Source organism: Nyctereutes procyonoides, unplaced genomic scaffold, assembly GCF_905146905.1.
Source record: "Nyctereutes procyonoides isolate TBG_1078 unplaced genomic scaffold, NYPRO_anot_genome, whole genome shotgun sequence".
Taxonomy (NCBI): domain Eukaryota; kingdom Metazoa; phylum Chordata; class Mammalia; order Carnivora; family Canidae; genus Nyctereutes; species Nyctereutes procyonoides.
This window is the reverse complement of record NW_026575133.1, coordinates 20,196,959-20,209,558: the sequence shown is the minus strand read 5'-3', so window position 1 is coordinate 20,209,558 and position 12,600 is coordinate 20,196,959. Positions and strand designations below refer to the sequence as shown.

General features: G+C 52.0%; 1 protein-coding gene across 1 annotated transcript in view; it reads right to left on the bottom strand.

Annotated features, from left to right (window-relative positions):
- SLC18A2 (solute carrier family 18 member A2) overlaps positions 1 to 11,166 on the bottom strand; it is a 38,826-nt gene extending 27,660 nt beyond the window's left edge. Inside the window, exons 1-3 of the mRNA XM_055346376.1 lie at positions 11,081 to 11,166; positions 10,639 to 10,773; positions 8,784 to 9,156 (exon numbers count right to left, since the gene is read on the bottom strand). Of these exons, the coding sequence (XP_055202351.1) occupies positions 8,784 to 9,156; positions 10,639 to 10,759 (494 nt within the window). The 5' untranslated portion in view covers positions 10,760 to 10,773; positions 11,081 to 11,166. The remainder of the gene's footprint in view (positions 1 to 8,783; positions 9,157 to 10,638; positions 10,774 to 11,080) is intronic.
- Between the last annotated feature and the right edge of the window lie 1,434 nt (positions 11,167 to 12,600).

Sequence of the window (12,600 nt, the reverse complement as noted above, 5' to 3'; positions counted from 1 at the left end):
GTGGGTGATAAACTGCTACCAGGCACCCGGGACATAGAAGGTGCTTCAGAAAGGGTCTCCTCCCTCATCCTCTTTTCTTTCCTCTCTGTGCCTGCAGAGTATGCAGACTGCTTGGCTCCTGCTCTATGGATGGACGGGACAGGAGAGTGAAAGCAGCTTCCTGGCCCCTGCTGCCCTGGGTGGGAGGCCAATGCTGGCTGAGTGACTGACCATCCTCTAGCAGAACAGCCCAGAACAGCTCCAGGCTTTGTTTCCCTCCAGCCCTAGACCCTCGGGCTCCTGGATAGGAACCAAGTGAGGACCAAGGAGTCCTGAGTCCCAGTCACTCAGCCTGGAAGTGAGTGACTGGGACTTCTAGTCTAGGCTTGACTAAAAAATCACGATAACGGGACACCTGGGTGGCTCAGCGGTTAAGCCTCTGTCTTCAGCCCAGGGCGTGATCCCGGGGTCCTGGGATCGAGTCCTACATCGGGCTCCCTGCATGGAGCCTGCTTCTCCCTCTGCCTGCGTCTCTGCCTCTTTCTCTGGTGTCTCTCTTGAATAAATAAATAAAATCTTTTTAAAAAAAAATCACGATAACGATACCTTCACTTAAAGTTACACGCAGGGGCACCTGGGTGGCTCGGTGGGTTAAGCGGCTGTGTCAGCTCAGGTCATGACCCAGGGTCCTGGGATCGAGCCCTGCATTGGGCTCCCTGCTCAGTGAGGAGTCCGCTTCTCCTTTTTCCTCCCCACTCATGTTCTCTGTTGCTATCTCTGTCTCTCTAATAAATAAAATCTTTTTATTTATTTTTTTAAAGATTTATTTATTTATTCATGATAGATGTAGAGAGAGAAAGAGAGGCACAGGCACAGGAGAAGAGAGAAGCAGGCTCCATGCTGGGAGCCCGAAGTGGGACTCGATCCCGGGACTTGATCCGGGACTCCAGGATCATGCCCTGGGCCAAAGGCAGGTGCCAAACCACTGAGCCACCCAGGGATCCCCAATAAAATCTTTTTAAAAAAATAAATAAGGGCAACCCCGGGTGGCTCAGTGATTTAGCGCCACCTTCGGCCCAGGTTATGATCCTGGAGACCTGGGATCAAGTCCCACGTCAGGCTCCCTGCATGGAGCCTGCTTCTCCCTCTGCCTGTGTCTCTGCCTCTCTCTCTCTCTCTCTCTCTCTCTCTCTCTCTCTCTCTCTGTCTCTCATGAATAAATAAATAAAATCTTAAAAAAATTAATTAATTAAATAAAATTTAAAAATGAATAAAGTTCTAATCAATTCTCTAAGCACTTACAGCCATCAGCTCAAAGATTTGACAAAGGCAGATGACCACCTCCCCATCTCACATGAGAAAACAGAGGCCACCAAAGTGACCTGTCAAATGCCCTCGGGCTAATTTCACTCAGGGCCATCCTGTCCAGTCCAGGGCTTTTCCCTGCAAACTTCACCACCTCCCCAGGAAGCCAAAAGACATAGGTGGCTTTACACAGAATCTTTCCACAAGGTCCTCATCATACTCCCCCTCCTCTTTTTTTTCTTTAACTGCTTCATGTGCTCCAGAAACTAGCAAAAATACAAATAACATCTCAAAATAGCATCATTTCGGACAGCCCTCCTCCCACCATCCCATGAAAAAGTCCCCCTACTGTGACCCGAGGTGAGCTTGCACTGCACCAGGTGGGGCTCAGAGCCAACCAGGCAAGCCAGGGCAGGATGCCAGGGTTCAAAACAGCACTTCAGATGGCCGTCAAATGACAGCTTCTTTAACCTCAGCTAGCCTGGAGCTGACTGCTCCATACTCTTTATTCACTTGGGCAAAAGAGCCCCACTCACAACACCAGGCCCTACACAGCACTGCAGGATACTGAGGGAAGAAACTACCAGGAGGCTGAGAGCGAATTCATAGGCAATTCATTGCTTCTCAGCAACTCCTGCACATCTTGGGGGAAGAAGGAATTGTGGCGATGCCTGTAGCTGCCCTGCAATACACCTAGGCTTCTCACCCCCTTTCAACATACTCCTTGGAAAACGATCTATTTGTCAAAGCTGTTGGAAATACCAGTGCAGCGATGCTCAGTCTGCAGCCGGATAAGTGGCCCGGGCCACCTGGCAGGACACATCCAGAGTAACTTCCTCTTACCAGGAGGCTCTAGCATTCCACAGACCGTTAACAGGAAACTAGGAAGGGGACCACTCGTGATTCTCACCCCAGCTCCGTGAGGCAGCTGGCATGATCCTCATTTTTCAGATGACTACATTGAGGGCCAGGGAAATTAAGTAACCTGCCCCAAATTCAGGATAACGGGCCTATCTTGAGTGCCTAGGGTGTGCCAGGTCCTGCTAGCATACATTTTGGCGGGGGATCACACCGGGTGAGTGGAATGAATGCTCTATGGCTTAACGCCAGATGGCTCCATGCAGGGATGTGTACTTATATAGGATTCTTGTTATCAAGCCCAGGTGCTGTGTTTGCTTTAAAACCACTGCAGCTACTGTCTTTAAATCCCTTTGGGATTTTAATAAAGCATGTATGGAATAACCACGTGGCCAAACACGAAGGAAACTCAAAGGCTGGCCAGTCTAAACCTTCATGCTGGATGAGAACGTGGAGGTTCAAACACAGAGCGGCTCCCCCATGGTGCCAGAGCAAGCCCACCACTCTGGGTACCACAGGCTCACACCCCTTCTTCCTGTTACTGGACACGCACATACTCTGGACTTTCAGCGCTGGCCAAGCTGCTGCCCGGGCTGCCCGGTGGAAAGTGCTGAGCAGCATCTTTCCCCCAGGGCTCAGCCCTAAGGCAACAGGGCACAAGGGGCAGATCCTGGAGCTCTCCGCCCTCAAATTCTTCTGCTCCCCCTCTCCCACCGAACACGCACCTCCGAAGGAAAGATGTCCAGTGCCCCAGGGTCACCGGGAGATGGGCAGATCACCAGTGCCCTTTCTCCTTCCTCACAGTATCTCCTAAATGGACAGAGGCTCAAGTGACATTAATCATGAACATGTGAGTCAGCCTCTTGTCTCAGTGCTAAGCAGAGCTAGATCTGATGCAGCCTTTAGCGAAATGTCCCATTTCTATCCCCTTAGGCATCATCCCAGCCCACGATCATCCTCTTTAAGAGCATCAGGGAGCAGTTAATCCAATTGAAAATAGACTAAAAGTCATATATTGAATCCCCAGAAAAAAAGCACAAAGCAATAAAAGTTATGTTCATTATATATACCTACACACCAGTGGAGAAACTCCATATTCCCTAACTCATCACTGAAAATCAATACTTTTTTTTCCTTTAATAACTAGCTTATCTTTGCCATAGAGACCAATGCAAGCTCCCTTCTCAGGCCTGTTAAAACTCAGGCTCCCTCAGGGCACCTGGGTGGCTCAGAGGCTGAGCGTTTGCCTTTGCCTCAGGGCGTGATCCTGGGGTTCTGGGATGGAGTCCCACATGGGGTTCCCTGCAGGGAGCCTGCTTCTCCCTCTGTCTCTCGTGAATAAATAAATAATATCTTTTTCAAAATAATCAGTAACAAAAAATAAAACTCAGGCTCCCTCTGCCCTGGGACATGACAACAGCAAGGACACACAGTAGGGGATCTGGAAGGGTACAAAGCTATCATCAGAGGAGAGAAGACGTCAAGGGTGACATCACCCTTCTCAGTTATTTTCTAGAAGGTGGTACAGCAAGTGAACATCGGGAAATGGGATGACGCCTTACATTGCTAAGATGTACCAAGGAGCTGATGGTCCATCGTTTCGTATGTAAAACAAAATTCTTCGGTTTAGTGCTTGCTCGGGTCTGTCTTTTTTGGCTGGTAGCTGCCTGCAGGGGGTTGCAGAGCCCTGGACTCCTCAGAGTGTGGGGGCGACCCCTGCTCCCTGACACGCAGCTCGGGTGGGGGCTTTGCTCCCCCGAGAAGTGCCCCATCCCACTCCCAGCTTCTCTTCATTGCACAAGTGAGACTGTGTCACACCATCCTAATGACATCTAGGACGCGAGATCCCTTTCAGGAGGGGCTGGCTTCCCTGTCCGCAGAAAAACTGAAAAGGTCACTGCTTCTTCCCACAAAGCCTACTTCAGACCAACTGGCTGAAGCTAGAGGAAAAAAAAAAAAAAATCACGGCAGCCCACTCTGTAGAGATCCATGCCCTGCGGCTTCCTCCTTGTCATTCAGATGTGGGCTAAGATTTGTGAGGACAAATAACCGGCTTTCAAATATAGGGGTAACTATGGAAATAAATTAAGCCACTGATGCTGGCTTGATAAAACACAGACCTAGGAGACCACGAGGATGAGCGAAGGAGGGGGCCGAGGGAGCGGTCCCCCAGCGCCCCAAGTGAACTCGTTCCCCGGCCATCCAAGGGCATCTGGAATAGTCTGGAATAGCTCCTGGTTCTCCAGATACAACCGCTACGGAAGCCCTGCGGTGAGCAAGTGAAGACCATGATGCCGCGTCCTTAACCTGATTCCTGGAGAGAAACCTAAAGGTGCCCTTCCATCGTCTGCCTGCCTGGGAACCCTCCCGTCAGGTGTACATAGGCCTCAAATTCACGTACGGGGCAGGTGGTAACAGACGCTGCTGGTCTAATGCCTCCTCCCTTCCCTCTGACACACAGCTGCAGTCGTGAAATGAATAAACTGGGATTCTAAGTCACACGAGCCTCCAAGATAAAAGTCAAGCCAACCAAGGCACCTGCGGGCTTTGGAAAGTGTGTTGTTGTTTACATGATCACTGCACTTGCCAAAATCAAAGGCTCTTCGCTCCCTCCTCTCTGGGCACCCCTTTGCAGTAAAAATATAGCCCCTGAAGGAGAAATGAAAACGGAAATAAAACAGGAATAAAACTCATATCATATTAGCCGCCCTGTGGGCACTTAAACATTTCTAGGGAATTGCCACTTTATACTCAGGGTCTGGAATGAGGGCTCTTATCCGGTATTTAGAACAGCAGACAGGCAGCCCGCCTCTTGTATCACCGGCCTGAAAGAGCCACTCGCAGCCGCAACTTGACCATGAACAGGAGGGTCTGGGCTGCGACGCATGTGATGAGTGGGTCCCACTTGCCGCAAATGGCTCTGGAAAGGAGTGGCTCCGACCAGCCTCCTGGGGGGGATGGAGAAGGCTTTTCCTCCCCAAGCGCTGCAGAGATGCTGGCAAGCAGGGCCAGATCACACCAGGGGCTAAAGAAAGATATTTTCCGGGGGGCTGGGGAGGTGAAGGAGGGTGTGTCCAAAAAAACCACACTAGTTTTTTCTAAACTCCTTGCTCAATGATTATACAGAGCAATTGGGGGGGCACCTGCATGGCTCTGTTTGGTTAAGTGTCTGCCCCTTGATTTCAGCTCAGATCATGATCTTAGGGTCATGAGATCAAGCCCCGCAGGAGGGCTCCATGCTCCGGAGAGAGTCTGCTTGAGATTCTCTCTCCCTCTCCCCCTTCCCCCCCTTATGCATGTGCTCTCTCAAATAAATCTCTAAAAAAAATAGCAATCAATAACTCACCGTTTGGGCTTTCACTCCACTAGTTCAGCCTGGTACAATGAGAGAGAGCCCAAACAGATGCAAGAAGGACAGATTTTGACCTGCGCCATTGATTCTAAGTAGCTAAATGTAAAAACTGTAAAACACTAAGCAGGTGGAAAGCACAGGAAGGGAGGAAGACACCCAGACAGAGTCTGGACACTGGCTCTGGTCCTGCCGCTGCCCTGGGGCAGGTGCTTTCTCTTCCACTTAGGAAGGGAACTGAGTGGGCACCCGCTTTGCAGTAAAAATATAGCCCCTGAAGAAGAAATGAGAACTTCTTTGCCTACAAAATGGCAGGACTGGCCCCAAAGCCCTTGCTGAAGCCTCTTCAAGCTCTGATGCTCCATGCTTTTCACCGCCCTTCTTTAATCAGAAACTATTATCCAACTGCAAAATGCTGTTTCCAACACACTTGTTTACAACGCTGACAATGTGAGTCACACATCTTGTTCATAATTGAGGATGCGATTGGCACAAATTATATCAAAGACTATATACAGCAGCTCACTAGGAAAGTCCTGTTAAGGAAAGCAGAATGTAGCCCTTCTCTAAGCAGAGCCATGGGGCGCCCAGAAATGCTGCCGGTCCCCCCAAATTCATGTCTATTGGGCTTGGAAAATATTTTAAAAGATACAAAAAAATTATGAGCGTTTTGGAGGGACGACAGAGTTTATGCTACATCAGTATTAAAATTTGTTTGCATTTCCATATTACAAGGTGCCACTGGAGAGGCTTTTGAAATTTGCTGGGTACCTGGGGGAACCAGTTAGGGATGCCAGTTTTGTTCTAAATTGCAAAGCGGATTACTCATAAGAAGAGATTGACTTTCACAGGTCACAAAACAAAATTAGGTTTCTCTTGGAAGATTCCCTTTTTGTGTGCCCCAAATAGTGTTGGGTGACTACAAACGGTAAACTCTTTGGAGTATTTCATAGGATAAAAGGTCCCACTGGCTTTAAACAAGCTTCTTCCCCATGGTGTGAGCAAAGCATTGAAAACGAGAATGAGGTTTTTAAAAAAGCTTTTCATTTACCATTTGCATTTGGAAGATTGGAATACTCACACCATTTTAGCCAAGTCCCTAAGTGCTGTGTTAAGCATCTCAGCTAGGAACACTCGTGCCCAAGTGATTGAAGACATTACTGTTGTAACGCCTTGCCAATTTTCCTCATGTAGCGTTTGAGCTGTTTGCTTTCTCAGAATACAAAACCCAGAGACGTCTTCTGTAATTACACCAGATGCATTTAGAGAAGCACTCTTGGAGGCTAAGAACAACCCTACAACTACGGTTTGGTTTTCTTGCTGAAGAAGAGAGGAACCTGCAAATGGCACCTCAGTAACGATGCTTCGAGGTGGGGCTCCCAGTCACCCTGTCCTCATGAGGTTCATTTGCACTTAGCACACTTTACCCGGAAGCTTCATAATATTGCTTGACACAATATTGGGGGGGCTGAACGTGGCTTGGGATTGTTAAAATGTCTTTGGTGGCCCCATACCTGGTCCAGAGAGTCAAACTGCAGAAACCCCGGGGCCCCCTCACTCAACAGACCTCCTCTTCTCTGCCCCAGAGCTGGTCCCACTCTCACAAGAGCCCTGTGCTTGCTTGAATGCTCTGCTGTTACGGTCTTGAAATGCTCAATGATGTTTGAACAAAGGACCCTGCAAATGACATAGCTGGGCCTGCTTCCCCTACCACAGGCCAAAGCCTGGGTAGAAGCAGAGATGTCCCTGCTCCCAGCCTACATGGGGTGCCAGGCTGACCTACTGAAAATCATGCTTGGCTCCCGCCTCTTCAACTTGGCTCTAGAACCTCTAGTGGCTCCCAAGCACCCCCCTCACACCAACAAAACCCCCCTCCTCTCCCAACCTGGCACTTGGGGCCACTTACAGCCTTGTCTTGGACCCTCCTTGTCACCTTGACTTCCTTATTCGGACTCATTCCACTCACGGGCTCCTTGCCTACTGTAATCTTTGTCTCTGCTCATGTGTCTGGGGCTGGTTCACAAGTAGGACTCTGGGCACTCCCCTCTACCATTTTTTCTGCCTTTAAAGCTACCATGTTTGTAGAGCAACCCACCCCACCACTCACACTGCCCCAGCTCCCCCTCTTTGCAGCCACCACCTTCAGGGATTGCCTCTTCCTTTTCTCTGCAAGCCTCCTGTCCTATACTTTGATCCCCAAGGTACCAAGCAGAGCTGGGCCACCTCAGCTGTAGAAGAATACTTGCCGGATGGCCACTGACAGCAGAGATGTGAACAATTATTCAAAATTCGGAGGGGTCCAAAAAAAAATCACCCAGAATATCCAGATTAACATAAAGCTAGGTTGGGGCATTATTCACTGGTTTGACTTCTCCAAAAAAACAGCCTCACTTTTCTATTTGTGCACTGGGACGCAGCTCAGTAGCTGGCCAGGGAGCTGTTTACACTGCCCAGGGCCTCAGAGGCAGCTAAGAGGTCCATCTATGCAGCAGGACTACTGGTCTTTCTCCACATTCCCCCCACCCCTCTCCAACTGCCACCTTGAGCCTTTACCACGCCAGCTTGAAAGCAAACCACCCTGGCTTTCTATAGGGAAGTGGATGACCCGGGGTAGAAGAAAAGACAGAGCTGTGTGACACACAGAAGCCAATGCTGATGCCATGGTGGCTGCAGAGGTCTTGCTACCCAAGGGTGATTCTGACAAATGTACTACTGAAATCTGGCATTTAGACAGAACCCGAGTTCTCCCACTCAGGGAGGGACCCTTTACTCTGTTTCAATAGTTTCTTATTTTCTAAGTGATAGAAGGGGCAACCAAAAGGTTGAACAAATAGGAGATCGCAATTAAGGAGAGAAACATGAGGAGGAGGAGGGTGGGGGTGGAGGTTTCTCCCCACCTCACCCACCACTGGTTTTCCACATTCTGATAAATGAACAAGAAACAGAATTCTAGGGAGAAAAGACCTTGCAACAATATAAATATAAAATTCCTAGGCCAGATGGCACCTGGATGGCTCAGTAGGTTGAGCCTCCAACTCTTGGTTTCAGCTCAGGTCACAATCTCAGGGTTGAGGGATTGAGCCCGGCATTGGGCTCCATACTCAGTGCAGAGTTGGCTTCAGATTCCTTCTCCCAGGTCCCCCTCTGCCCCTCCCCATGTGCCCCTTTATCTCAATCTCTCTCTCTCTCTCTCTCTCTCTCTCTCTCTCAAATAAATAAACAAACTCTTTTAAAAAGACACCAACCAAAAAAAAAAAACCCCTCCTTGGCCAAAATTTCAGCACCTACCCACCTGTTGGTCAACAACCCTATGAAGGGGTTGGTCAGGAGCTGGATGGTGGCTTTAGAGGCAAAAAGCAGGCCAACTTGCACATTTTCATTCAGGAGAGCTTTGTCTTCTCTGGGACAGTCAGGAGGCGCAGCGGATGTGTTAGTCACCGGGTGCTGCGTGGTGGCCGGGTGCTGCGTGGTGGCCGGCTGCAGCCGCCCCTCAGGGGGTCCTTTGGGACTGCCAGTCCCCGTGACAATGGTGGAGTTGTCATAATAAGAGAAGATGCTCTGGAAGCTGTCTGAGGTAGAGGTGGTGAGCACTGGCTTGGGAGTCTGGATTTCCGTGGCATTCTTCTCATGATTAATGCTGTACAAGTAGCTTGGGATGATAGGGACTGCGGGCAAAAACACAACAGGGGGGCTGTGGCTGTATGGGAGCCCACCCCGGGGCCAACAGCAGCAAAATGACGGTTGTGTCAGATGCCACCCAGGGCCCAGAGTGGTCTGCCCCTGGAATGGGATCCCTGGGCCCACACTAGAAGGGCCTCATGCGGCAGAGCTACTGGAGAGAACAAAGACCCAGGAGTCCAGGAGACCTCCAGCCACCCTCAGAGCCAGCTACTGTGCAGGAGGGACCTGCCTGGAGTTCTGGGCCTCTGTGGGGCTGCTCATTCAGGGTTCCCTCATAGGAATACATTAGGAGAGCAAAATGTGGTCTGAAGTCTGTTCAGTGCTGACCTGGGGTCAACAGGAGCTCCCCAGAGAGAGAAACTCAGAAAGACCTTTAAGTGAATGAATCCAGGAAAGAGGCATCTCAATTTCATTATGGGTCTTAGGGGAAAAATAAGCCCACAGGAAGTAATAACTCGGAAATCCTGCAACAGGCCCACTTCATCTTTCCATTACTTGAGTCGGAAGTCCCCCCAATGTTTCATGCAACCTGGAAAATGTAAAAACTCCTGAGACTTCCACAAAGGCAAAGAAAAACTCATGTAAAAGCAGCTCTGGGCCTGTGTGTGACAACAAAGCATTCAACACAAAGGAGAAGCGTGGTCCTTGTTACTGAACTCTGATGAGATCCCTACCCAGGTAATCCTGGAGGTGAGAACCCACAAATGCAGAGGAGGGGAATAACCCATCCCTGAGAATCCAATTTCTTTTAAAAAGCTATTCATTAAAATTTTGGAGATTTTTAAGAAAAGTACACCAAATACTTTGCTCTTAATGGGGCTTATTAGAAGACCTGGATTTTAATTATTTAGTTCTTCAAAACTCCATTGTAGAGAAAAGACTAAAATCCAACACTGTTCAAACTGCTCTTGAAAAAGTCCCGAAACGTTTCCACCTGGAGCCTTGCACACTGATACAACATATTTCCAGGTCACTTCCCTTTTGGGAGGGAGGGATGCTGACCCTTTCCTTTAAATGATAAGCCAAATTGCTAACAACTATTAACATAATTCCAGGTTAGCATAAGAATAATCATCATTTTTGCATAATAATTATTGTAATAATAAGGTCAGCATAAATTTTTTTTGCATAATAATTATTGTAACGTTATTTTGAACCCCGAGGGACTGCCGGTTCTTAGTAGAAATCTTTTCATCGCGGTCAAAGCAGGCAGGGGGAAGCAGGAAATTATCAGGAGGAAACACAAGTTCTGGTTCTTAACAGATGTCACATTTTTTGACTTGACCACCAGGAAAACGAAGCCACAAAACGCGGCTGCAGCCAGCCCAGTGGGCAGACGTGGGGATGGGGATGGGGGGCGCGGGGAGGAAGGAGGTGAGGTGCTTTTGCAAAGTGTGTCCCCCAACCTTCCCGGGGCGCGCTCAGGCAGGGGAGGTGGGGCGGCCGGGGAAGGGGTCCCTACGTACCCACGACGGTGAGCAGCATGTTGTCCAGCAGCAGCGCCAGGAACACGATGAACAGGATGAGCTTCCTGGAGTGGCGGCTCTCCAGCAGCCAGCGGAGCAGCGCCGGCGCGCTCAGGGCCATGCTCGGCGGCTGGGCTGCGGGCGGGCGGGGGCACGCTGAGGGGCGGCGGCCCGGGGGCTCCCCGCGCCCCCCACACCCGGCCGGGTCCCCGCGTCCCCCGCTCTGCTCACCTGCGGCGGCTGCCCCCTCGGGGCACCGGCGCTCCGGCTCAGAGACGCGCGCCCGCGGCGTCGGGGCGCGAACCCGGGGCCCCGCGGGGGGCCGTCCCACTCCTCCCGCCCCGGGCCCCCGCGCCCCGTGCGTCCTGCGCCCCCGCTCGCCCCGAGACCCCCGCGCGGCCCGGGCACCCCTCCCCGCCGCCCCCGCCGGGCCCCCCGTTACCTCGAGGTCGCCTGCGGCTGCCTGCCCCGCGCCCCGGGCTCCGTCCGTCCGCGCGGCTCCACCCCAGCGCCCCGCCGCCGCCGCCGCGCGCTTTACCCGGTCCGGCTCTGACGTCACGGCCGGCGGGGCGGGAGGGCGCCACCCCCAGTCCCGGCCTCGGGGGGGGGGGGGGGGCACCCTGCCCGGACCTGTGCCCGCCTCCCCGCCCTCCACCGCGCCCCCGCGACGACCGCGACCCAAGGGATGGAGAGGTCAAGGGCCCCGGGTTAGGTCAGGGGCCCCACGAGGAGCCCGGATTCGCGCTTCCACCTGGACAGCTGCTCCCCGAGCCTCGCTGCCCCCTGACACTGGCCGTGAGGACAGGAAGGCTGCTGGGTGGGGGTCGCAGGGTGTTGGGAGACAGGGACGGATCTCTTTCCCGGGGAAGGCGCGCCGCGCCCCACCGCTCCTCTCCTGTCGCCCCTCTGGAGCATGATGCACGGTGCCGCTTGGGGTCTTTGACCAGCAGGGCCTTGGGTACCCTCACAGGGAAAGGGGACACCTCTCAGCGTCACCCTCTAGTGGGAGAGGGGACGTGAGGACCCCAGGCCCTGGAGCCTAGTACTCCAAAGTCCTAGGAGAAAGTTGGAGCAGGGGCCTGGGCATCTGGAGCCCCCAGGAGTAGGTCACCCTGGACAGGGGACACTAGAGACCAGGCAAGTACCTGGCACGTTAGCAAAAGGACTGAAGAGGCAGCTGGCCCAGACTCTGGATGCTGTCTGTAGTCCCCTGCTGGGTGCTGTGCCAGGTGGGGAGGTGGGGAGGGAACCTGGGGGGGGGGGTCAGGTTAAGACAGACACAGTGCCCGTTTGTGGGTGCTCAGGAGCTGTAATCCTCACTACCAAGGGGTAAGGGCCCATTCTGGATTTCCAAGGTCCCTCCATTTTATAAGCAGCAGAGAAACAAACCGATGTCCCCCTGACACAGCTGGAGCTTTGGAGACCCTTCTAGGGGGTGGAAAGAACTGGAGCTATTTTCTTGGAAAGCCACTTAGAATAAATGTTACTCTGCTACAGTCTCCTAACCTGGAGCCCAGCCTTGTTTTATTAATGTTGGCTAATTGTCAGCTGGACACTGCCTACAGCTGGGGGGGGGGCATGGTGCCCTCCCACCCTCTCACCTCCTTCCTTCCATACACCCCCATGCTCCCCCTGATGTGTAAGAAAGATGGTTGGATAAGTAAGTAGGTCAGTAACATGGGGACTCCGGGATGTCCCAGGATGTGTCAACTTAAATATTAAACAGGGAGAGAAGGAAAACCACTTAGGAGGAGAGGGCAGATGGCAGGGAGTCGTGTAGATGGCTGTGGAGGGTATCACCCTCACAGAGTGCCCCCAAGAGCCCGGAGTTCCAGAACCCAAAGACACAGGCTCTGCTCCATGCTTCCTTGGGCAGAGAGGTGTCATAAGGGCTCTTGTCAGGATGCCTGCCTGGGTCGCGTTCTGCTACTTCCTTGAGAGGTGACCTTGGGCAAATTATGT